The sequence below is a fragment of the Hydra vulgaris genome, chromosome 11 (genome assembly GCF_038396675.1).
Source record: "Hydra vulgaris chromosome 11, alternate assembly HydraT2T_AEP".
NCBI lineage: Eukaryota > Metazoa > Cnidaria > Hydrozoa > Anthoathecata > Hydridae > Hydra > Hydra vulgaris.
In genome coordinates, this window is record NC_088930.1 from 45,961,303 (window position 1) to 45,987,450 (window position 26,148).

Here is a 26,148-nt window from a genome sequence, read left to right on the forward strand (position 1 = left end):
TAGTTAAAAAATAAAGCTGGTGGAAAATGCAGATGCAGTGCACTTTTGTTTAACGGGGAGATTGTAGATAGATCAATTTTGTTATGGGTGGAGCTATCGTCATTGTGTTTAATGCACTTTTCAATAGAATTACCGTCAATCGGTTATTACAGGGTTATTCATTCTTATATGAACGTCTATTAATTTTTATATGCGTGTCTATTCATTTCTATATGCGTATCTATCCGTTTTTATATGCGTATTTATTCGTTTTTATATGCGTACTTATTTATTCTTATATGTGCGTTTATATGCGAATCAACTACCCATAACCTCAAATATAATTTTATATAAACAATAGTTTTTTATGTTTTTATATAGATATATTTAAAATATAAATTAGGTTGTTGCCGCTGATATTTATTTAAAAAATGGTTGCCAAGCCAGCGATGGATTTATGTAACTACGCGTTTAGTTGTAAAATGGAATTAAATTAAACTCTGTAGTATCTATAATATTTCTATAGACTGTTTATAAAAAAATATATAAAAGTTTCCTGATTACCCCATCCGTATTTTGAGGCCATTCCCCCTGTTTGTAAGTATGCTTTAAAGAAGAAAAAAATTCTTCTATTAGATTAAGCTGTGGTGTGTATGCTGGCAGATACTTAACAGCTATGCCACAAGAGGCTAGTGTTTGCCTAACAGAAAGACTCTCGTAGAATTTACAATTGTCCATAACAAGCGCCGGCGCTTCCACACCTCCTAAGTCGTAATTGCACTCCAATTGTTGAAATAGCACAAATCAAACTAATAATGGATGATAAGACCATGTCTTCTGCCAACTCCAGTTGGAATAAATCAAAACTTTATATTGTTATGTTGGAAAAACATTGTAAAGCTTATTTCAAAGGACGAAATAAATATATAATAAACAAAAAACAATATTTCCACGATTTGCAGACGACTGTAAAAATGCTGGCGCACCTCTTAGCAAACAACCATATGTGATGTTGGTGTGCACATTAAATCCAGCTTCATTCAAATAAACTAGTTTTTCATTTGAAATTTTGTTAATTTTGCTTGCAAATGCGCTATGCATTTGCAAGCAATATTAACAAAACTTTGCTTGCAAATGCGTAGCGCGCATCAATAACTCGTGTTGAGTTTTGTTCTTCATTTTGTTCTGGCACATGCGCAACACTCTTTTGAGTTTTCTTAAAATAGTAGGCTGAGACATGTTAAAGCCTGCTGCAGAAATATTTTCTTTTATTGCTTCTTGCGTACAAAGATTGTTTTCTTGTACGCATAATTCAAGAATATTTTTTATTTAAGCGTTTATAGGTTTTTTACCTCGTTTTTTATCAGAAAACGACTTGAATGTAGTCATGTCCTCGAATTCTACTATGTTTAACTTAACAACAAGATTTTGAACAGTGCGCTTGAATAGATTAAGAGAAGTGAAAATGCTTGCTGTAGATTCTTTTCTTTCAACTAAATGCTTAAGTATTTATATGTTCTTTTGTAAAATTTTTCTTTGTTTTTCGATTGGCACTGCTATTTTCTCTTGCATCCATAGGATAAATATTTGTGTGTTAATAATAATCAAAAATAAATTTATATCTAGATGAACAAATTTATAAATAATAATTTGATCAATCAGTAAATTTAATAATAAAATTAAACAAAGACCTATTACTAAATTAAGTAAGAAAAAGAGGGTAGTTTGTACCTTAAATAAACCACCATCGAATGTAAAAAGTCTTCGTCTTTAACGTCTTTAACTTCGTCTTTTTTTTTAACTTTTGACCTCGTTTACGAGGTTTTTTAGATATAGCTAGTAATAATTTTAAGAATCTATCATACGTCACGTCACACGGCTTTTTTTTTTTTTTTTTTTTTTTTTTTTGCCGTTTAAAAATATACATTCCGTAATTTACTAACAAAATATAAATATAGAAATTTGTTTAGAAATAGATTTGTTTTGCTTAGAAATTTGTTGTTATAATAATTCACTTCTTGACAAATTGGACGCTGTTGGAAGGTCAGAATTAAAATTCCTCTTTAATATATCAAACTACCTGCATCCCTTCTGTAAATTGATGACATAACTACCACCTTAATCGAAACTAATTAAATCTGTTTATTAGACTACTGAATAAACCGACTTGTTTTTCCCTAATTTTGACTCAGATATCTGACGTAACTAAAGAGAATCTATTTACCAACGAAGTAATAAAAGTTTACAATCAACTTGAGCTAAACTTCGTTCAGTGTTTGATAGAGGGGAAAAAAATAACAATTAGGCGTCGCTACGATGACGAAAGAGACAATATAGCGGCAATTTTGAACTATTTCAATGAATTCTGGAGTATCAGAGAATAAAGACTTATAATTACAAACTCGATGGAGGAAAATTTTCCAAGATGAATTTAAATTAGACTTTAGACTGAAAGTATAAACTTTAAGTTTTATACGCTTTGTTTTTTTTACCTGTTATTTGGTTGATATAAAGAATAAATAAAATTATATATATATATATATATATATATATATATATATATATATATATATATATATATATATATATATATATATATATATATATATATATATATAAGTTCATTTTACAAATATGTAAATTTTTCCACTTGGTATAAGCAGTAGGATTTCTTTTACCACGGTTTTGACCGTGTAAGTGCAGCAACCACACCATTTAATGAGGAAAATTCCCTACGCTGCCATGTCCCATCACACGATACAACAATATCAAAAATCTCATCTTCATTTTGACAATAAGTCTGCTATAGCATCAGCCATTGTTTTCTGTGCAACTTCCTCTGTAATATTAGCAATTTTTAAAACAAGTTTATCATATTTTTCGGCGTCATTGGTTTTGGCATGTTCATGAGGGTTGTAAATTTTTGAATTCCAAAATATCCTATTCCAAGATTTCTTATTGTGTATATTTTATGTGTGTTTATATCAAAGATTCATTTTTGATTTAATAATTTTGAAGTATAAAAGTTATTTTGATATTTACATTTTGAACAAAAAATTTAAAGTTGACATGCATGTCCTCGCTTTTTGCTTATGTTTTCAGTTATTGCTAAAGTTGTTTGAAAGCAAGTGGGGCAACTTAAAACTGATACAGCATCTGACAAAATAGAACAGTCAATTATTCTATAACCTATCACATCTTTGTTTTGGACATAAGCTTTCTTTTGTGGTGTTAAGTTCAAAATAGGTTGAAGCTTGCGAAAAGAAAAAGTCGACGTTTTGAAGATGTCTGTTTGTTTATCAAAAAAAGATTCAATATTATCATTTAAAAGGTGATTTAAATTATTTAAAATTTCACTGCCACGTAACACCTTTCCATTAAAAATTCTTTTTCTTTTTACTGCTCGTTTTGTTCTTGCTTTAACTTTATCTACTTTACCATGTTTAAAAATTAAAAAAAAAATTATTTCAGTTGCGATAAAAATTGAGCTGAAACTAACTTAAAAACTATTTTTTATTACTAATAGTTTTATAAATATAACAAGAAGCTTTTTAAATCTAACAAGAAACCAAAAAAGATTTTTAGTAGCGAATTTTATCTAAATTTTCATTGCATAAGTAGTTATTTATTGAGGTGTAGGGGAGACCGGGGTTAGTTGGAACACGGGGTTAGTTAAAACATTGAACTTTGCGCCGACTAACGAGCAGTTTATTATTACGAACAAGAAACAAAGGTTTCAAGAACTAAAATGCATACTATTTTTTTGTTGGATAAAATAAATTGCTAAAATTAAGTTGTTGCTCAAGATTTTAGAGAATTTCACACATGAAGTAACTTTTTGTGATTTTTGTGTTATTAATTGTAATCTTGTATTATAAAAGATAATAAAATAGTTCGATAACATCTAAGTTTTATTTTTTGTAGGCTTTCTTTTAATGTGCTTTTTATAGGGTTTTGTGCATGGGATACCTTAATCAAATCGTTTAAGAATGCACTGGTTAAATGGGGGTTTGTTGGAACATTTTTGTATTAAGGCATTAATTATATTCCTTCTGTTATTGCTCATAGATTAGTTTTGTTATTTTATAATTATCCATACTGGCATACTAAATTAGAGTTTAAATCAAGGATCTTATTATTTAGCATGTGTTTTCATTTATGTAAAACTGTAGTAGTGAATGAGTTATCAGCATTAATAAAATATTTTTAGAATGCGTTATTATAAACGAAAGACACCAGTAAAAGAACATCGAGCGATACAATGCTTGCTACTGTCAAAAGAGTAGTTGAAAATGGAGAAAAATGCAGAGGAGTTGCAGCAGACTATGGCATTCCTCATGTGACACTCAAAAGATACTGCATCAAAGTCAAAGCGATGCCAAGCATCCCGACCAGTTTAACTGTGGACTACCACAACAGCAGAGATGTTTTTACTATGGAAATTATAGAATGCGCTTATGAGGTACATATTAGAGGCTTCAGGCGTATACTATGGCCTTACTCCTGCAGAAGTGCAAATGTTTGTTTACAATTATGCAAAAAAACTAAATACAAAATCCATCTTTCATAGGAAAAGAACGAGCGTGCTGGTGCAGAATGGTTTTCTTCATTTCTAAAAAGAAAACCAGAGCATGCAATAAGAACGCTCGAAGCTACATCGCTGAGTCGTGTCACCAGCTTTAACAGATATAATGTGAATTTATTTTTCGACAATCTGAATTCGGTACTAACAAAACACAGCTTTACCGCCACAGATATTTGGAATGTGAATGAGACAGGTTGTACAACTGTACAAAAGCCACAAAAGATTATTGCCGGAAAAGGAGTGAAGCAAATTGGATAAGCATTGGTGGAATAGTATTCCACCTCTGGGAATAATATTCCACCAATGCTTATTTTTCCTAGAGTAAACTTTTGTGACCATTTTGTTTGTGATGGTCCAACAGGATGTATTGGAACTGCGAATCCATCCGGATGGATGAATGGAAAGAGTTTTTTGCTGTTCATGAAGCACTTTGTGACTCACGTACGATGCACCCCACAGCGACCAGCTTTATTGCTACTTGATATTCATAAATCGCACATTAACCTAGAAGTTTTGGATTTTGCGAAGACCAGTGGAGTTGTTATATTGTATTTCTGCCTCACTGCTCACACAAGCTACAGCCATTAGACAGATCTGTCTACTTTCCTTTAAAAAAATTCTTTAACACTGCATGTGACACATGGATAAATGCAAATAAAGGCAAAACAATGGCTATTTATGACCAAGCTGTGTACCCTATACATTTCTTCTGGCAATGACAATGAAAAAAATATGTGCAGGGTTTAAAGTCAGCGGAATCTGTCCATTCGATTGCGAAATTTTTTCGGATGTCGAATATATGCCTTTAAAAGTTACAGACCACCTAGAACCAGCAGTGTTATGCTACAATTTGAAGTTCCTGCTTTAGCTACTATCAGTCAAGAACTTTCTGTCTTGGCTACTGGTAATAAAAATAATAACTATATGTGTGATTTTTTATATAAATTTTAATTGTGATATTTTGCCTTTATTTAGATGTAGAACCAGATAATACTGAGCATATCAGACCATTAACTCCAAGAATTCTCAAAACTCCACCAGCAGATGTAGAAAAAACCCCTGAAGAAATTTTTGAAGAATTTGAAAGTGTTCGGCCAATATTGGATGTTTTGACACCACGAGTTTCAAAAAAAATTGGCCCCAAAAAAGGAAGTACTCGCATTTTAACTGATACACCAGAGAAAGAGGAGATTGCCAAAAATAAAGTAGCAAAAGAAAAGAAGATACAGAAAAAAACTGCAAAGAAAGTGCCAGAAAAGAAAATACTTACAAAAGTTACACCAAAAAAAGTCTATTCTGTAAAAGATAAGGTTATTAAAAGAAAACGCGAGACAAAAAAACCTAAAAACCGTAAAAAGTCTTTATTAACCAATAAAAGCAGCATGCATATACTGCACTAATCTGGGTGAAAATTATCTGCTCTGTGTGTAACCTTTGGCTCATGAGGCATGCTCAAGTACAGATTCATATACTGCCGAATACATCTGTGACTTCTGTGCTGGCGACTGATTTTTATATTTATACATATATATATATATATATATATATATATATATATATATATATATATATATATATATATATATATATATATATATATATATAATATATATATATATATATATGTGTGTACATATATGTATATATATATATATATATATATATATATATATATATATATGTATATATATATATATATATATATATATATATATATATATATATATATATATATATAATATATATACATATATGTATATGTATGTATGTATGTATGTATGTATGTATGTATGTATGTATGTATGTATGTATGTATGTATGTATGTATGTATGTATGTATGTATGTATGTATGTATGTATGTATGTATGTATGTACATATAATATACTTGTGTTGTGTAAAAGTGCATTTTTTATTATCAAACATGCCGTATTTTAAACTTTCATATTATATTTCAACTAATCCCATTCTCTGTTCCAACTTGCCCCAATGGCGGGGTTTGTTGGAACATTTTTTTACAGCTCTCTAATCAAAAATATATTAAAAACTAACCAATTAAATTTAATCATTATTAGTGAATATTCTGTGCTTTAGTAAGTAGTATTAAGGCAATAAAAAAATTTCAAAAAGTATTTGCATTTTAGCCACAAGTTCACAAATATAAAAAAACGTTCCAACTAACCCCGGTCTCCCCTACTACAAGGTGTAAACTTATATTTTTTTGAAAAACGACATTGTTACTACTTGAAAAATGCAAAATTTTGATACTTAGAGGAATTTTTAGACATCTCCACAACGATTTTTGAAATCCCCATATATTAAATCTAAAACAGTTAAAAAAAATTTTTTAATTTTTGAAATTTTTTGGGGGTGCATCTCCCTTAAAAAACTAATATGAAATTGCCTTTTTATAATTAAAAAACAAATTTTAGGAAAATAATTGAAAAGCAAAAACAGAGGTATTTGTATTTAACAAAAAAATTTTTTATGCTTTCATTTCATTTATAACCTAAGTCATAGAATGTCACAAATGAGATTTTTATTAAAAACTTCAATTTAAGTTTTACTAACTCGCCTGAGCAAATAAGTTGAGTGGGATGTGGAGGCTGGGAATGGGGTGATTTAGGAGAAAAGAGTTAAATTAAAATGGCCAAATTTTATCGTTATTTTAGTTTACTAAATTTTTACGATTAATTTTTTGGTAAAAAAGGAAAGTGAAAAGGCAAATAATAATGTTTATGTTAGGACTTTATGGTTTTCAAACTTTATAGTTTATGTGGAAGATGTAAAGCGCTGCAACAAAAAGAGCTACTACATTGCTTGGAGAACCTTACTATAAGCCAGCCTTATAACTATTATAGTGAATTTTAGAGCTTCATTTGGAGATAATAAGAAGAGTTGCATTGCCGGTATCAAAGCGACGCAAACAAAATTCCATATATAGAGTCAAGAAGATCCAGCGTTTATCATCCTAGGCAAGAAACAATGTAACACAGGTTAACACATCCGCCAGCCAAATAGATATAAAAAGAGTGCGAGGCTAATCAATATAATTTTTACGTTTACGTCAAATACTTTTATGTCTTAAATTAAAAACATTAAAACCAAGCTTAAATTCCATGGATTACGAAAGGACTTATTAAATCTTCTAAGAAGAAACAAAAACTCTATGAAAAATACTTTAAAAAAAACTTATCAAAACGAAAAAAAATATAAAGTTTACAAAAACCTGTTTGAAAACTTGAAAAAAAAGTTAAAAAAAATTATTTTTCAAATTTATTACAAAACAATAATAAGGGAAGTAATAGGAAAAGAAAACTAATACTTTACCGAAATATTTATATACTGACAATGAAAGAACGATAACTTATGAGAAAAAAGATATTGCAAACAGTTTTAATAACTTTTTTATAAACGTGGGTAAAAACCTAGCAAACAAAATAACACCTGGAAAAATCATAATTTTTAAAATCATATCTGAAAAAAATGGACTATGTAATGGATGAGCATGAGGTATCGCCTGATGAACTTTAGGCGTTTTAATTGATAAGCAATTTAGTTGGAAAGAGCATATTAATCTAATAGAAAATAAAATTTCATAAAGTATTGGAACTATGTATAAAACTAGATATATGTACTAAGTTATTTATATAAAAACTAGCAGTTAGTTTATTTATATAAAAACTAGCAGTTAACTGCTAAGTTTTTTATATCATTTAAATATATAATTAGTAATTTTATAAAAATAAAATTATTTTGATTTCAAACCCATATTGGTTGCTTTGCATTAAAGTGCAATATTCAACTTTTAGAAAAACGTTAAAAGCGTACACAATAATGTCAATCAATAAATTAATTTCGATGTTATAAGTATTACTTTTTTATAAAATTAACTATTTACATTAATAAAACCAAAAAAACCGGCTAAATTTTCTTAAACATGCAGCGTAGTAAGATCATTTTTTACTACAACAAGCTGCTGTGCAAGCTGGTGCACAAGACATGGAGCATCCACCGTAACAACTTGCTGGTGGAGGTGGGGGAGGTGGTGGACTAGAAATTACGATTGGTGGCAAGTGTATGGTTTTCATTGGAGGTGGAGGAGGTGGCGGAGCCATCATCATAGGTCCACTACAAGAAGGAGCCATACAAGGTGGTGGATGGGCATAATACATCATTGGTGGTGGAGGAGGAGGAGGAGGAGGAGGAGGGGGAAGTCTAGGAGGAACGCATGGGGGAGCAGAACATAACATTGATGCATGATAATACATAGGTGCAGGCATCATACCCATGCAGCAAGCTGGAGCACACTGAGGCAAACATTGCATTTGAGGTGGTGGAGGTGGAGGAGGAGGAGGAGGTGGTGGTGGTGGATAACAACATGCTGGACGACATGCTGGATAGCAAGCTCTTGGACACCCTTGAGGACATGGAGGAGGAGCCCTTGCTGGAGGTGGCATATGGAATTGCGGATAAACTGGACCACAACATTGTGGAGCACAAGATGGCTGACAATATGATTGAGGGATCATCATGGGCATTGGCGGTGGAGGAGGAGGAGGAGGAGGTGGAGGTGGAGCAGGTGCTGTACCACAACAACCAGGTAGTGATGCACATTGAGTCGGGCACGGATATTGCGGGGCAGGAGCTGGAGCAGGAGAAGCTGCAGGAGGACTTATAACTGTAAGCCAATGTGAGCAAATAGTCGGGCAAGCAGCTGCTGGAGGTGGAGGTGGTGGTGGTGGAGGTGGTGGTGGAGGAGGAGGCGGCGGTTGTACTTGATACTGGTAACCACAGCATGTTGGTGAGCATGCTGGAGCACAGCCTGGAGAGCATTGTGGTCCGCATGGATTAGCACTTCTTTTTTCAACAACTAAAATAAATTATTGAAAGGTAGCTTTTACTATGTATATAATTGTGCATATATATATATATATATATATATATATATATATATATATATATATATATATATATATATATATATATATACATATATATATATATATATACAAACATCAAATAAAACGAATTCTCTTAATACTATTAATAATTAATTATTAGAAAATTACGCTGGATTATGGTTGCCAGCATCATCAGCTTTTCTAACGTCACAAAAAAAGTTTTTTGTATAATTTTTACAAGCTGATGATGCTGGTTACCATAATCCAGCGAAAATTTTTAATAATAAATTATTAATTGTATTAAGAGAATTCGTATTATTTGATGTTTTCATACTAATTCAACATATAGTTTTTTTACTAATTCAACATCAGTAGATTCATCAGGAAGCTTTCTGATGAACCTACTGATGGAGAAACATGCTATTGAAGACAACTAAAAATTAGATAAGTGTTTTTACTAATTATTATTGCTCTGTTCTTTAAGAATATTGAGCACTCTATTTGTAGAAAACACTAACATAATTTATATATATAAATATATATATATATATATATATATATATATATATATATATATATATATATATATATATATATATATATATATATATATATATATATATATATATATATATATGTATATATATATATATATATATGTATATATATATATATATATATATATATACATATATATCTCAAACCATTGAACAATAAAAATTTAAATTTTTTGAGTTTAAATTACAGAAACATATTTAGTATTGTTTAAAATATTAACATTTTTTACTATGTTTTGTTTTTATTCAAAAAGCAATTAAAACCACTACTATTTTAGGACTTTTAACTAGGTAATCTCAATGAAAAACACTGGGTAATTTGAGCATGCTCATATTACACAAAAATGGCATTTTTAAATAAAGTCAAAACTAAATGTTTCTATGCATTGTTTTTTAAACAAAAATGGATTGGATTGTTAGCTAACTTATTTTTCTTTATGAAAAAATTAATTTCATTACTTTAGCATCAAATTTCGTGCCACAGATTTATTGATACGTGATGATATTATTTTAAAAACGCAAAAAATTTAACAGCGTTTTAATAAAATGATAGCCGAAAATTACTGCGTATAAATTTACGCTAATTGTACTGTTTCCTGTTATCAGCACATAAAGTCAATTCGAAAAATACAAAGCAACTATATTACAAAGGTGCTTACATTATCCTAATCTAGGTAGTTTCAACAAGATATGACGCCTGCCCTTACAACTTGTACAATCGAAGCATAAATAGAAAAATAGATTTATTGACCAAACCTTGTATTTATATTTATATATATATATATATATATATATATATATATATATATATATATATATATATATATATATATATATATATATATATATATATATATATATATATATATATATATATATATATATATATATATATATATATATATATATATATATATATATATATATATATATTTAAATATAAGGTTTGGTCAATAAATCTATTTTTCTATTTATGCTTCGATTGTACAAGTTGTAAGGGCAGGCGTCATATCTTGTTGAAACTACCACCATTCGTTTCAGTCAAACAGCATATCTACTGATGGAGCCAAGAAGTTCTCTGCCGTCTTTATATTGGCATGTTGATTGATTCGGCCTGTATAAATTAATGCAGTCACAAATACCAACACCGCCACCTTGCAACCTCGGTATAACAAAGCGACTACTATACTTTGTAGAACAAAATCATTTAACAATAACTTTGCTTTTTCTATTTATTACTTCAAAGTGATGTTTTTTGTTGTTTTTTTGTTTCGTCATATTTTGCCGTGCATTTTAATTTATTAAATTTACAAATTTCGTAAATTATAGGTGTAATATTTACAAGTTTTGTGAGTTAAAATATATAATGAAATTTATAATTAAGTAATACGGGCCGGACTTAAAGAAGGTTGTAATGATCTTATCACGAAACCCTTACAATGTGATTAGTATATATTATAATTATGTTAAGTATAAGCATATATTTAGTACAACTATACTTTGATATTCTTTAAATTAATCAGATTTTTAACTTTGTTTTCAAAAAAGTTTTGATTATCTAGATAGCAAATTGATTTATTGTTAGTTAGTAGTTTGTTGTATAAATAAGAACTCCGATATGAAATTGAGAATCGGGAAAGTTTTTTTTGAATGGTGTAGTAAAGTTTGCTGTTTCTCTTGTGCTATAATTATTAACGCTGTTTATAAAAAATTTGTTTATAAAATGATTTGGTACTTGACCTAATTTAAATTTTAACATAAACAATATATTTTGGTAAATTTGATAAATATTAGGCACATTCATTTCTTTAAATAGGGGTTCAGCGTATCTAAATTTGTCTATATGGATGATTAGTCTTATAGCATGTTTCTAACGTCGGTATAAAATGTTCGAATAGTTAAATGCGTACTTGCCCAAGCTATATTCGCATATATGAGGTAGCTATGTATAAAAGAGAAATATATAAGTTTTGAATTACTTTGCGACAACATAGGTCTTGCCTTATAAAGTAGACCTATGTTTTTTGATATTTTTGTGTTTAAAGCATTTATGCGAGCTTTCCAAGATAAACTTTTATCAATTATAACTCCTAAAAATTTAGTTTCATAAGCTCTCTTAATGATTGTATTTTTTTTTATAGAGAGGGTAGAATATTTGGTAGTATGTTTCTTTGCCTATTTGAATGAAACAAAAAGTATTTCTTTTTTCTATATTTAGCAATAACTTATTTATTTTAAACAATATATTTAATATTTGGAGTTCTATGTTTACATTATTATACAGATCCTTGATGTTTATCGAAGAGTAAAATGAATTTGTATCGTCTGCAAACATTATAAATTTAAGTTTGCTAGAAACTTTTGGAAGGTTGTTTATATATATTAGGAATAAAATGATGAGCAAAAATCGAACCTTGGGGGACACCACATGTTAATTTTAACAATTTAGTTGTCATCTGTAATAACACACTGTTGTCTGTTATACAGATAACTTTTGAACCACTACAGTATTTGGTTTTTTAGTCCATATTTTTCAATTTTTTAAAGTAGGATTTCATAATCTATTGTGTTGAACGCTTTTTACAAGTGTACAAAGACTCATAATACAAGTTCCTTATTTTAACAGATTGATTAACTAATCCTGTTGCCGAGGTCTACGATAGCATGCTCTGTCGAGTGTTCAACTCTGCTGAGTTTGAAAACCATATTGATTTTCCTTCAGGATTTTGTTTGTGATTAGGTATTTATATAAACGATTGTAGATTATTTGTTCGAGGAGTTTTGAAAATACGGTAAGGATTGATATTGGTCTATAATTATTTAAGGAGAAAGTTTCTCCGGAATTATAGATAAGAATAATTTTAGCTATTTTTAAATGATCGGGAACAATTCTGTAATTATTGAATCATCTCTAAAAATTAACCATTGCCATCAGGTTTTTTAAACAGCTGCTTAAACATTAATGTTTTTCTGAAGTTAATTATTTCTAACTATAATTGAAAAGAAAGTTTTCACGGTTTATGTTGAATGTGTTGGTAAGCTCACGATACGTTAACCTCATATTAGGCTTTACATGACAATTAACCTTAGAATGGGCATTACATGACAAATTGACAGTTTTCACGTTATCTAATTTTTTTTAAACTTTTAATTTTCATATTTAGATGCCGCCTGTCGTTTTAAATGTTTTCAAAGTAATTCTTACGCAAATTTATCAAAATTTTTAGTCTTCTCGCTATTTCTTTCATCTTTCATAGCTATTATTGTTCACTTTGTTGCATTGCTTACTGCTTTCGGCTATATCCTGTGTATCTTGACTATTAGATAATTTAAAACAGTTTACTGCTTTTGATTATATCCTGTGTATCTTGCCGCCTGGTCACCCTGACCAGACGTTCTGGTTTTAGACAAGCTGTCTTGGCGTCCTAAAAAATGTCATCGGGCATCAATTGTCCTGGTTTTGAAAAAAACTAAGCGTTAACAAACCAGGGTATACAAAATGGACAAACTCAAATTTAGAACAAAAGTTGATCAAAAACTAAAAAAAAAAATAGTAAAACATTTGTATTTATTTTTAAATAGTTCATTATGTTCTTAACAAAATTTAAAACGTTTGAAGCATACTAAGAATCACAAAAAAAATTTATAACACATTTTTCTCAGCAAACTACATTTTTCTTTGGACGAAACAAGGTGGACAAATCAAAACGATGTTTTTTTTATAAGATTTCATTGTCTTTATTCAACCGTATTCTTTTGTTTTCACTTTTTTTTTCATAACAGTACTTTAAAATAATAAAATAGATTTTGGAACGTTTGACCGACTATTTTTTCAATTAAACTAAAAATAGATTTAACTCGTGATATATCGCGTAAAAAATTTAAGATGGCTTACAACAAATTAGGAAGTGTTTTACGTGAAAATAATATTAAAGATTATAAAAGCGGAAAACGTCAAGCTGAATTTGTAGAAAATATAATATTGCTAATTCGACTGTAAGCAAAACTATCAAATCATTTGGATCTCATGACTGCTATAAAACAAACCATCGGGGCGGACATCCAAGAAAAACATCACAAAGACTAGATCGAAGAATTGTTAAAGAGCTTAAAAAAGATCCATTTTTGTCGTCCACAAAATTAACCGAAAAACTTGTACTACAAATCTCCAATCGCACTGTGCGACGAAGAGCTAACGAAACAAAATTTTTTTCTCGAATGCCTGCCAAAAAACCACTAACTTCTTTTAAAAATAAATAGTTACGACTTGCTTTTGCCAAAGCACACCAAAATTGGACTGTAGACTAGTGGAAAAATATACTTTTTAGTAATGAATCAAAATATAATCTTTTTGGAAGCGACGGCAAGAAGCGAGTCTGGAGACTAAAGAATACCAGATTCAATACTAAATATACCAAAAGAGTGTTAAGCATGGAATGTCTACTATGGTTTGGGGATGTTTCTCAGCACTAGGAACTGGTCCTATTCACAAAATTAATGGAATTATGGACTGCTTTGTGTGCAAAGATATAATGGAAGATGTTATGTTACCACATGCTGAATGGGAGATGCCCCTAAGATGGGTTTTTTATCAGGAAAAAGACCCTAAACATAGGCCAAAAATTGTAAAACAATGGTTCAAGGACAAGAATATCATTGTAATAGAGTGGCGTGCACAAAGTCCTGACTTGAATCCCATAAAAAATTTCTGGGAAATAATTGACAATAAGATTGAGCGTGCAAATGTGAAGACCAGTGAGGAATTATTTGAACAAATCGAGAAGGCCTGCCGAGTGATTTGATGTGAGAATTGTTGACTCATTAATTGAGTCTATGCCTCGAAGATTGAAAGCAGTAATTGAAAGTAAAGGAGATCCGACCAAATACGAAGTTAATTTTTAAAGTTTTTTGAAAAATAGTAAGTTAACTTTTACAATTTTTTAAATTTTTTAGTCAATTTTTTTAATGTCCACCTTGTTTCGTTCAACGAAAAATGTAGTTTGTTAAGGAAAATGTGTTATAAAACTTTTTTAGTGATTTTTAGTATGATTCAAAAGTTTTAAATTTTGTTTACAACATAATAAAATACTTAAAAATTAATATTTTCAACTGTTTTCCTTTTTTTTCAGTTTATGATCAACTTTTGTTTTAAATTTGAGTTTGTCCACGATGTTTTGTACATGGTGGACAAACTCAAATTTACATACATATATATAGGGGAAAGGCGCCTATGATGGCATAGCGCCAATGATGGCATACCGGTCATATTTCCATTAAAATTGGTTTTGGTAAAAAAATTATTAGACCTACATGACTATACTGACTTTACATTAGTTTTAGTGAAAAAACGTCCCTTGTGCACAAGTATTGTTTTTATAATCAACAAAAATCGATTTTGGGATGTGCTGTTGTAGTTTTATTTCCTTCATATATTTAAGATTGTGATTTTACTATTAACTGTGCAGAAATAAAATTTTCATGCATTTTATATTCAAGTTTTGTGCATTAAGTGGAATAGTTACTTTAATTTTATCTTTTGAACAAAGCAGACACAGCTTGTTTTAATGAAAATGATGACTTTTACCCATGATGGCATACTGACGAGTTGGGGGTGTTGAAATATTGACGAGTTGGGAAAACCTTTTTTTTTTATAAGAAAAACTTATTTTTAAGTAAAGTTAAAAAAAAGCGATGCTCCAAAAATTTTTTTTGTTCTAAAAAATACGTAAAACGCAATATATCCTATGCGCATGCGCAAAATTTTACAATGCTGGTGTGTAGCATGAAATGGTAAATTAGGATGGTTTTGAGTAATTTCTGGCTTTTCTGAGGGAAGACTCTAAAGTTAAATGAAATCATTAAGTTACCCTTGATTCTAACTAGCCCCATTCTCCCCTATGCCATCATAGGAGCAGTGCTTGCCTATGATGGCACACTTGTGGTTTTTTTTACAATAAGAATAACTTATAAAAAAATATAACTGATGAAAACTCCCAGGGTAGTTATTATTCTAGATGTAACAAGGAATGTATCCATATCAAAACTTTTATTATTGGTCTTCAGGATACTGAATAATGAAGCTTCAAAGTTAAGTATGCCATCATAGGCGCCTTTCCCCTATATATATAAATATCTATATATATATGTATATATATTTTGCTTTAGAAAAACATTTTTAGCTAGGTTTTAGAGATGAAATTAACAGTAAGAAAAAGTAATGTTCTTGTTAAATAATTTTGTTCTGCAAAATATAGTAGTCGCCAATATTAGAGAGAAGACATCGCAGGATATATGAAGAAGTCAGAGTACTTTTTAGAGCTTTTAATAATTGTAACCACTTATTTAGCGTTTATTTACAGGTTAGCATAAATTGAAGGGAGTTCTGAAAAACTATTTTGTGTTTTGAAGATTTTAATTGAGAGTTGACTTTAGCAACAAAAGCCGGAGTGTTTTAAATGACTAACAATGGGTTAATCTGTTTAACTGGCATTGCAGGAAGAGTATGGTCATTAGATTCAGGAGACAAATTGGAGAAAACGTTTTTTGAAATTAACTCCGCCTTATTCTGTGGAGAAGTATGCAATCGTGTCGCAGTGGTTAGAGCTCTGGCTCAGAATCAAGAGGTCCGACGTTCGACGCCGAGTTAATTTATTGCTTAGTTAATTTCAAAACTAATTAGTAGTTAATTAAAAAAAGTTAATTCTTAAAATTTTTAGTTAAATTAAAAGAGATTGGTAAAAGATACTCCACGGTGCTCTGTGATAAGACCGTTAGGACTTCTAGGACCTTAATAACCACAAAAAAAAATGTAATAAGATCAGACCAATGAATTAAAGATTCATGATTGAAATTTTAACTTAGTTTAGTTAATGAGACTATTAATAATTTTTTTAAAAATCTCTAGAACCTAACATCTGAGGTAAGAACTTATCTCAGATGGTTAATCTTATGAAAAACATAAACATTTCTTAAACATGGTTAGTCTTATCTCAGATGGTTTATTAAACCTTGCATATAAGTTTAATAAACCGAAAATAACGGAGCTTAGCATCAGACAGGATCTTTTTACATTGAATTCTTGCAATAATAAAAAGACATTGACATCTCTCTTGAGAACAAATGTTCTCAAGAGAGATGTTCTTGAGGATCATATTCCTCTTTGCAATGGCATCGCAAATGGTGGACACTTTTTTCAAACGGTTGAAAATAACTTTTTGAAAGGAAAAAAGTAAAAGTGAAAAGAAAAGATTTATAAATTAAATGAAAAATAAAATCAACAAAAATGAAGAATATATAAACGTTTTAAAAGAAAAAAAAAAAAGAAATATCTGAAAGAAAATAAGTAAAAAAGTAATGAAAATAGAGGTTAAAAAAAACGTTAACGAATGAAATATATAAGAAGAATGGCAAAGAAAGAAAAAAAAACTATTTAAACATCGGAACCACGATCGGCAAATCAAGATTTTTATTATTTTTCCATATATGTCTTTAGTTTTCTTTCATATATTTCTTTAGTTTTGCGATTTTTGTTGTCCGGAAATATGGTATACATTTGCGGAAAAATAAAATAAATCAAAAATATAAATGACTAGTATATTATATTAACTTTATTTGAAACATTTAATTAAATAAGAATGATTTTTTTCACTCGAAATTTGATTTGGCAATAAAGTTGCTACGCAGTAGCAACTTCATTGATTGCACCGTGTTTTAGCTTGTTCTCCTTCATCTGCTGTAATAATTTTTCTAATATACCTTGACGTTGTTCTTTGGTTAATTGTTTATATTTGGAATCCCTTCTTTCTAAAATTTCCTTCAGAATTTTCCATACTCGTCTTGCAGCGGTATTAATTTTATTTGTCTCAAGTCTGTCATTTGTCTGATGTTTGAGCGTTAAGTTTTTGATTAAGAATGATATTGCTCACGTCAAATATTTCAGATTATATTGTCATGAGTATTTACAATAACAATGTAATGACAGTTGCCAATTTACTTTTATAATCACAATAATCTACGATTTTTGTTGAAATGTATACCATATTTCCGGATGGAGGGAATAGTTACTAAATCTTGATAATTTTTTAGCAATAGTCGTTTTTATGACATCGTTAGTTGTTACGTTTTATCAGTTTATTACTGTTATGTAACTGTAACTTTGTAAGTAAAAACGATTGCTGTATGAAAAGTAATACCGGTTTATTTAAATTATTATAATTACTTTATTATTATTATTATTATTGTTATTATTATTTTCAATATTATTATTACTAAGATTAATTGTATATAAATAAACTATTTTTTAAGGTAATTACTTGAGACTGGTATTTTAATACTATTTGTAAACAGTCGTGAAAATTTATTTTCAGAATATATATGATTGATTGATGAAAAAACGATTTCAGTTTAACATAAAAAAGAGGCTTGATTTAAAACTAAAGAGAAGGAATTTAAGCTTCCATACTTGCTTGATCCAGAAGATTAGATGAGAGGCGCATTTATCTATACATAATATGGATATATATAAATATAAATGTATATATTTCCTATTTATTTAGATGCTGGTATAAAACCTCTTTACATATTTTTTTAACTTTAGTATTTATTAGAGAGCCTACATACTCAGAGAGCGGACATACGTGTGATCGTTTTTGATTGGATGTTCGATTTTGATGGCTTTTGACGCCATGTTTTTGCCAAAAAACACTAACTGCGAGTGAACTTGCTACTAAATTTTTGTTAAATATTTGTAAAAGTTTATGAAAACTGATGTGAATGTAATAAAAATTCATGAAAAAGAATGTGCTTTAACTACTGATGTCATGTCAATAACTGAAAGTGGTAACTATGATACATATCAAGCTCATACTATGGAATTGTTAGATTACCTTAACATTATACTATAATGTTAAGGCCATAATTTATGACCAAGCTAACCATACTTTAGTTTTTATGCTTAGAGGAATATCTACGAGATGAAAATAAACTGTAAAATATTATTATAGTGAAAGTTCTGTTTATAAAGGTGCAAATAACCAGTCAATGTGAAGATTTTTTAGCACAAGCTGCATTTAAAGTTATACTTTGTCCAGTTTAAATAAACATCCATGTGACTCAAGTTATTGATTTTTTAGCAAATGTACTTCATTTATTGAAGAATATAAAAACATCTCTCTCGTGTAACAAATCTTTCATAATTACAGCTGGAATTCAAAAAATATATATACTTCTATCACCAGTTATAGATTAACATTCCTGCACATGTTGACATTCTAAATATGTTTACTTATAAGTTTAGCATCTTGGTGAAAAACATTTTAACAAAAAAAAGTATTAAGAGTATTATATTGTAATGAATTATAATGAATGTTGTGGATTGAAATTTATTGCAAATAAAAAAAGATGATTCCATACTCACAACTGCTTGATTTAACTGAGTTATTGATAAATGGTTTACACTTATGCAATCACGAAACCTTCCTATGGCTTTTAGTATAGAAAATCACTAAATTTACAATGAAGCAAAAGCTTTTTTCAATGAAATTATAGAGGTACTATTCGATTACATGTATTGAGCCTGAGTAGAAAACTAAGGTGGAAACTTATTCCATCTGGTGTTATTTTGTCAACAACCAAATGTTCTTCTTAAAAAAAAAACTTAATATGAAATTACGATTTACCCAAAACTTCTAAAAAAATATTTATAACTGGTACGTTCACAAAACAAGTAATTCCTCAGCTTTTCAGCTTTTGCTTAACTCTTAAAAACATTACATTATCAAAGTGCAGTTATGATACCGAATAATGATCATCGATTTTTATTGTGTTTTCTTGAGTTAGTTAATAGTAAGGTCCACAAATCCACACAAAAAAGAGCACATTGTTTTACTCAAAGATTTGGATAAAACGTCAAGTTTAATCTTGAGTAATACTGAGCAAACTACTATTTTATAATGTATTTTAATGTAATTTTTTTAATATATACGAGTTCTAGAGTTGAAGAAAATTAAAGAATTTTCCTAATTTGCTTTAAATCACAATATTTTAAAAAACTAGAGTAAATGCTGATTATACAATGTTTGCTACATACAAACAGCATAATGTGGGAAGTTTATTTTCTGCTAACAAACTTTGCTTTTTTTTTTTAAATAGAATTATTATTCAGATCATTTTTTGGCATAACTTTTTACCTAAAAGAATGGTAAATCTATACTCTAAGAGAAAGCCAATTGATGAACAAATTAAAACTGATACAAAAATTAAAAGTTCAGCTTTTATCCTAATTCTCATTAACTTTTATTTGAACTTGAAAACAGGTTTAAAAAATTCAGACCTGTAATATTAAGCCTTAAGGAATAAAAATGAAGTAAAAATATTATTTTGAACTTGGCAGCAAGATATGATTATACAAGCATTGGCTTTGAAAGAATAGATTCAACTAAAACTAATTAATAGAAAAAATTGTATAACTTTTGTCAGGTCTAAACTTTTGTTAAGTAACTTATAAATTACAAATAGTTTTTTGATGTTTTTTTTTAAAAGAATTTATTTATTTGCCAAATAAATTTTTGTTTAATAAATAATTTTATTAAAAAACTGCTAAGAAAAACATAAAATAATCAAATTTTCAAAACAAATATTCCTATAAAATATTGGGTTATACAATTGTTTTTATTTAAATTCATTTGTCGCACGCTAATTTGGCAAAAACATGGCTGCCGTTTTCCGTATGTCCGCTCTCTGAGTATATAGGCTCTCTAGTATTTATATGGTGTAGTATTTGCCGAAAGTGACGATGATGATCAGATGGATGTGTGGTATGACGCTAACAAGACTGTACTATCTCGGACTTTTAGAAGTACCTGCATGGAAAAATGCCGAAACTACTCGTAATTATCTCAATGATGGAGGAATTGATTTTTTTTGTGGTTATTAAAGTCCCAGAAGTCCTTACGGGTGGTTACAAAACACCGCGAAAGAGCATTTAACTATTTTAATTCTAAGGCAAAACTCTAACCACAGCGCCTTGGCTGCTGTTAAAATAATTTGCTTCTTTTAAATCAAATATCAAATAAGTAAAAAAATTAACGATTAAAAAGTTGACGGAATGGAAAAAGTTGAAAATGCTTTCGTATGAGAAACGGATTGGCACTTTTAAAACTTGAATAAACTTTGTTGGTATATACTTTTTATCCTGCCTCATAATGATAACGTAGATCCTTAGAACCTTATCTCGGTTATCGAATAAAGCAATTTTCAACTTCTACCTGATTTTCGAAAGAAAATTATATCATTTCCGGATGTAAATTTTTTAATAAATATATTATAAGCCCTCTTTAATCCTGTTTTGGGGCCTTTGGAGATCAACTAATTTTGACAGTTTTTTTCCGAATTTTCCCCCTACTTCATCATTTATATTTTTGTGTCCCGTTTTTGCCTTTTTAAAAAAAATTGTCACACTACTGTTAGATCTTATATATTTTTTTAAAATTATATTATGGGCCCTTTTTAATCATGTTTTGGGCCCTTTGGAGATCACCGAACAACTATTTTTCACAGTTTTTTGCCGGATTTCCCCCCTTCTTCAGCATTACTATTTTTTTGTCCTGTTTTTAAATTGCCAGCCTACTGTTAGATCTTATAGAAATATTTAAAAAGGCTTTAAATATGACTAAACTGTCATTACTAATTGTCGTAAACTAACTAAACTCAAAAATTGAACAAATAATTTCAAAGTTTCAGATTAATTTAAATTTTGTTTATACTTATTAATATTTGAAGAAAAAATTAACTTAATTTATTGAATTAATTTAATTAAACAAAATTTTAGGTAAAAACAAACTCTTTGACACTTACTCTTTAACTTGACAGCTTCTGAGCTACATAGCAAGACAACACCCAACAGGAAAAACGCACCGCCCAATACCATCTAAGTAGAATTAGGTAATCTCTTTAACAATATATATCAAAAAATAGAAAATTAAAAACCTTATAATTGATCTCAAGTTTATAATCAGTATATATTCAATCAATGAACCATTAGGAAACTCATTATTATTAAATTTCTTACTGTTGCGTATTTGCAGTAATTAACGTTTCACCCGTTTATTAGTCGAAGACAGTTCAATTATTATAATTAATTAATTCCTAGTGAAAACTCATTAAACAGATACGTTTTGCTCTCTACAGCATTTAATATTTCACTCGCTAAATAGTCAAAACACAGTTCAAAACAATTTTTTTAAATTGTTTGTTTTGGTTCATTAGCCACAAAATTTGCAAAGCGTCAAAAACGATAAACTCTCAACATTCATTCAAGTGCATTCATACGGAACCAATTTGTATCAGTATCTATTAAGAATTTAAACCTAACGTAAAATTCGCAGAAGGTGAAAAAAGTGTCGTGGACAATCAACGCCAGACGCTCAGGTGTACTGCAAACTTGTAATTGTATTTAAATAATTCTTTAAAAATATGAAGAAAAGAAAAATTTCTTTAAAAATTCAATATTTTATATCTATTAATTTACATGGAAGCACATGGTTAACAAAAAACAAAAAACAAATATTAATAATATTTATATAAGGGATTTCAATATCTAATTAACAAATTATCCCAATAAAAAATGTTTAAATAAAACAAAACCAAGTAAAGTAAAAAGAAAAAATGCTTATAATATAAAACAAAACGCTAACTCGCTGCAAAAATGAAAGTAATTTTATGAAATTGTATTTAAAATTTTACATTACGTTCCTGTTAGAACTTTAAGAAGGAAGCTCTGGTAAACCAAATTCGTCAACTTTTATGCCATCCTAATAATGATAAATTGCTATATATTTATATAAAAAATGCCATGTAAAATAACATTTATTATAATTTATCATAAATTATCAAACAATTTCATGAGCCTTTGACAAATGATGTTACATTAAGTTTATGTTTATATACATTACAAAATGTTACATTAATAATTGTTGAACTAGACCGATTAGTTTAACCTTTGTCATGACAACCAACTTACGCAAATTTCAATAATTATGCTATTAAGTTATTTAAAAAAAGTTTTTTTTGTATTTACCTTTGTACGAGATTTATTGGAAGAAGGTTCACCAGGTAATGAACCTGGTACAGATGGAGCTTTGGAAGCATCGTCTAAGTATGCTGCATCGTCCATAAACATTTCGTCACCAAGAGCATCTAATTCTGGAAATTATTTAACTAATTCAAAATCATCATTGCAAAAAAACACTTTCAACAAAAAAAATTTAAAAAATCACAAAAGCGCTTAAAACGATTGCATTTTTTTGTCACAAACCGTTTAAAAAATTACAAAAAAACCTAAAACAGTAAAAACTTAGAAAATCGTAAAAATATTTAAAACAAGAACAATAAAAACCCAATATACTTTAATAAAGCTTGAAGAAAATACAAAAAGATCTTAAAAATAACAGTAGTAGTTCCCTAATGTAAAAGTATTTTTAAGACTTTTTAACACCCTATATAATTTCACTGTAGAAGCTAAAAAAACTTTCCCCTAAAACCTTCTCTGTTGTACCTTAAATGGGTTTTAAATATATATTTTTGGATTAACTCCCAACAAGGAGCAAGTACTATTTAAGTAGGGCGTTAACAGAAAGTAAAGAAGATAATAAAGTAGCATAAAACAGTTGACAGAAAACCTAAAAATACTGTTAAGTATTTAAGTCGGAAACTGCATAGGGGAAACAGAAGAGAACTGCAAAACATTAATCGGTAAATAAAAGAACTAGATAAAATGAAATTAAAAAAAAAATGAAGAAACAGTTAAAGTAAAAAAGATGCAACTTTGCTGAAAGATGACACAAGATTGAGTTCTGCTTGATGAACCAAAAAATAAAAACTGGTTTTAGCAGCAATCATGATAGTGTTTGAACAACAAAGTATGGTAGTAGAAGAAAAAAATATGGAGATAATATGGAGGGTTAATATAGAGACCATTTCTAAATAAAAGCATCGTTAAAAGAACCAGCCTAAATATAACAACAGTATTTTATAAAAAAACAGATTTATAGAGGTACAGAATAGAATTATAAACACTCAATAAAAATGTTGTCATTAATCAATATAAAATTCACCAGCCACTGTTCTGACCAACCAAAAAGTGATGACTTTTTGCCAAGACTATAGTATAAAGTTGTGTCATCAGCAAGTAGTAACACTTTAGAAATTACTATAGATCTAGATTAACACAGAGCCTTATGGTACCCAAAAGTTTACAAGAAATAAAGATGTATGTTGTTCAACTTTAATACTGTGGCTAGAAATAAATCAATATTTTGGAGTAGGCCCACGGACCCTTAAGATAATAAAATCTGACTCAAGAGATGAATTAGAGGAAAAGTTTTTTACAAACATGTAAAAGTAAGTCTGTCCTTTGAAATAATAAGACCAGATGAAGGATGGAATGTTAGACTTGCATTTGTTAATAACACTGTTAAAGATTTTCCGAAAGTCAAAAAATGATATGGTAGGTCTGGTAAAGAAGTGCAAAAAATGATATGGTAGGTCTGGTAAAGAAGTGCAATAATAAGGTGAGCCTGGTAAAAAAGCAGGTTAAGTTTTAATGAGATCATAGCACAGTCTAAACCATCCAAAGGAAAATAAAGAAAATCTGAGCACAAGCGAGACAGCTGGAACTGCAAGACAGGTAGAACAAAAGGGAGAAGAGTACAAGGGAGACAAAACACAAACCGAGGATCAAAGGTTAATGATTAGAGTTGTATGGAAAACAACTCACAAAGCTAACTTAGTTAGAATTAACTAACAAAGTTAGAATCCCAGCCTTAAGGTAATTGTAAGAAATGCGATGATAGAGGGAATTTAATACAGAAAAAGTACAAAATTTATTTTTAGTGAAATTATAGCAAGGTCTGAACTACCAAAAGCAAAAACAAAGAGAAACTGAGCACATGCTAGGATGCAAACTAAAGAGTAAAGTAAATTGATTAGGGTTGTCTGGAAAAACAAGTCACAAAGTTATTTGAGTAAATAAATGAGAAAGAAAAAAACTTTCAACATTAGTACCAGGACCGTCGGTGGTACTCAAACCAATAATGAGCATTAAAGTCACCAGTCACAACAATACTTGCTAATGGATAAAGAAAAAAAGACATGGTCAATTTGATCAAAATAACATCCAAAAGAAAGCTGCCACGGAAAAATAAAATCCAAAAGAAAGCTGCCACAGAAAAAAAGAATGAAAAAAAACAACACATAAAAAAGTATTAAGAAGTTTCAAATCTGATTGGTGAATTGATAGATAGGTCAAGCGCCTAGACCAAGCAGGTGACCACCAAAGTCTTCGAGAATGAAAACAAAAAAATAATAGTCATAAACACTGAGATCTAAAAGTTATAAACACTGAGATCTAAAAGTCATAAACACTGGGATATAAAAGAGAAAAAATCGAAATTTAGTTATTCTCAGAATGAACAAAGAGGTCAGTTGAATTTTAAAAAAGATAATAATTAACAAAATGAAAAAGTTACTTTGTAAACCACTAATAAACAACTTGATATTTTTGATGATTTTTTATCTTCAATACTTTTAGATGACATGTTTAAATGATGTCATCACCTGTTTAAAGCAAGCGATGACAAAAAAAAAATACTATTTTTAAATTGAACACATTTATGCACATAAAAATTACAAAATAAATTATTACATTTTTTGATTACAAACCAGTAACTCAATTGATTCCATGTGAAAATTGTGTAAGTAATTAGCTTCAGTCAAGGGCAAATAGGCAATTACCAAAACTAACAAAAATTGCTTGCTTAGTTATGTTGTTTTTCTCAAAAATGTCAAAGCCATTTTTGTCCATGAAGTCTGGCTATTAATTAAGACATATAAAAACGATTGCTTAGCTGAGACATCGGTTACTTTTATTGCAACATTTCCAATATAGCTTCAAGCCATAACACAATATGCGTTAACATTTTTAAATTATAAAAATATCAATTTATATTATTTATTATTATCAATTTATTATTTTCCAAAATGCAGATTAACTGAAGCTTTCAGACTACTTTGTAAGATGAAATTTATATATATAAAAAAAAAATCAAGATAAAACTCTTAAACAACTT

At 29.0% G+C, this 26,148-nt stretch overlaps 2 protein-coding genes across 2 annotated transcripts in view; both read right to left on the reverse strand.

Moving 5' to 3' along the window:
• Window positions 1–8,419: 8,419 nt before the first annotated feature.
• LOC100213582 (uncharacterized) lies at window positions 8,420–22,286 on the reverse strand. Its single transcript, XM_065808983.1, has 3 exons — window positions 22,092–22,286; window positions 21,878–21,950; window positions 8,420–9,436 (listed from the first exon to the last, which is right to left on the reverse strand). The coding sequence occupies exons 2-3, from the start codon at window positions 21,948–21,950 to the stop codon at window positions 8,520–8,522; spliced, it is 990 nt and encodes a 329-aa protein (XP_065665055.1). The 5' UTR covers window positions 22,092–22,286; the 3' UTR covers window positions 8,420–8,519.
• Window positions 22,287–22,511: 225 nt separating this feature from the next.
• Window positions 22,512–26,148, reverse strand: part of LOC100210064 (charged multivesicular body protein 5) — a 31,617-nt gene continuing 27,980 nt past the window's right edge. Inside the window, exons 7-8 of the mRNA XM_065808984.1 lie at window positions 23,100–23,224; window positions 22,512–22,833 (exon numbers count right to left, since the gene is read on the reverse strand). Coding sequence (XP_065665056.1) covers window positions 22,786–22,833; window positions 23,100–23,224 — 173 coding nt within the window. The 3' untranslated portion in view covers window positions 22,512–22,785. The remainder of the gene's footprint in view (window positions 22,834–23,099; window positions 23,225–26,148) is intronic.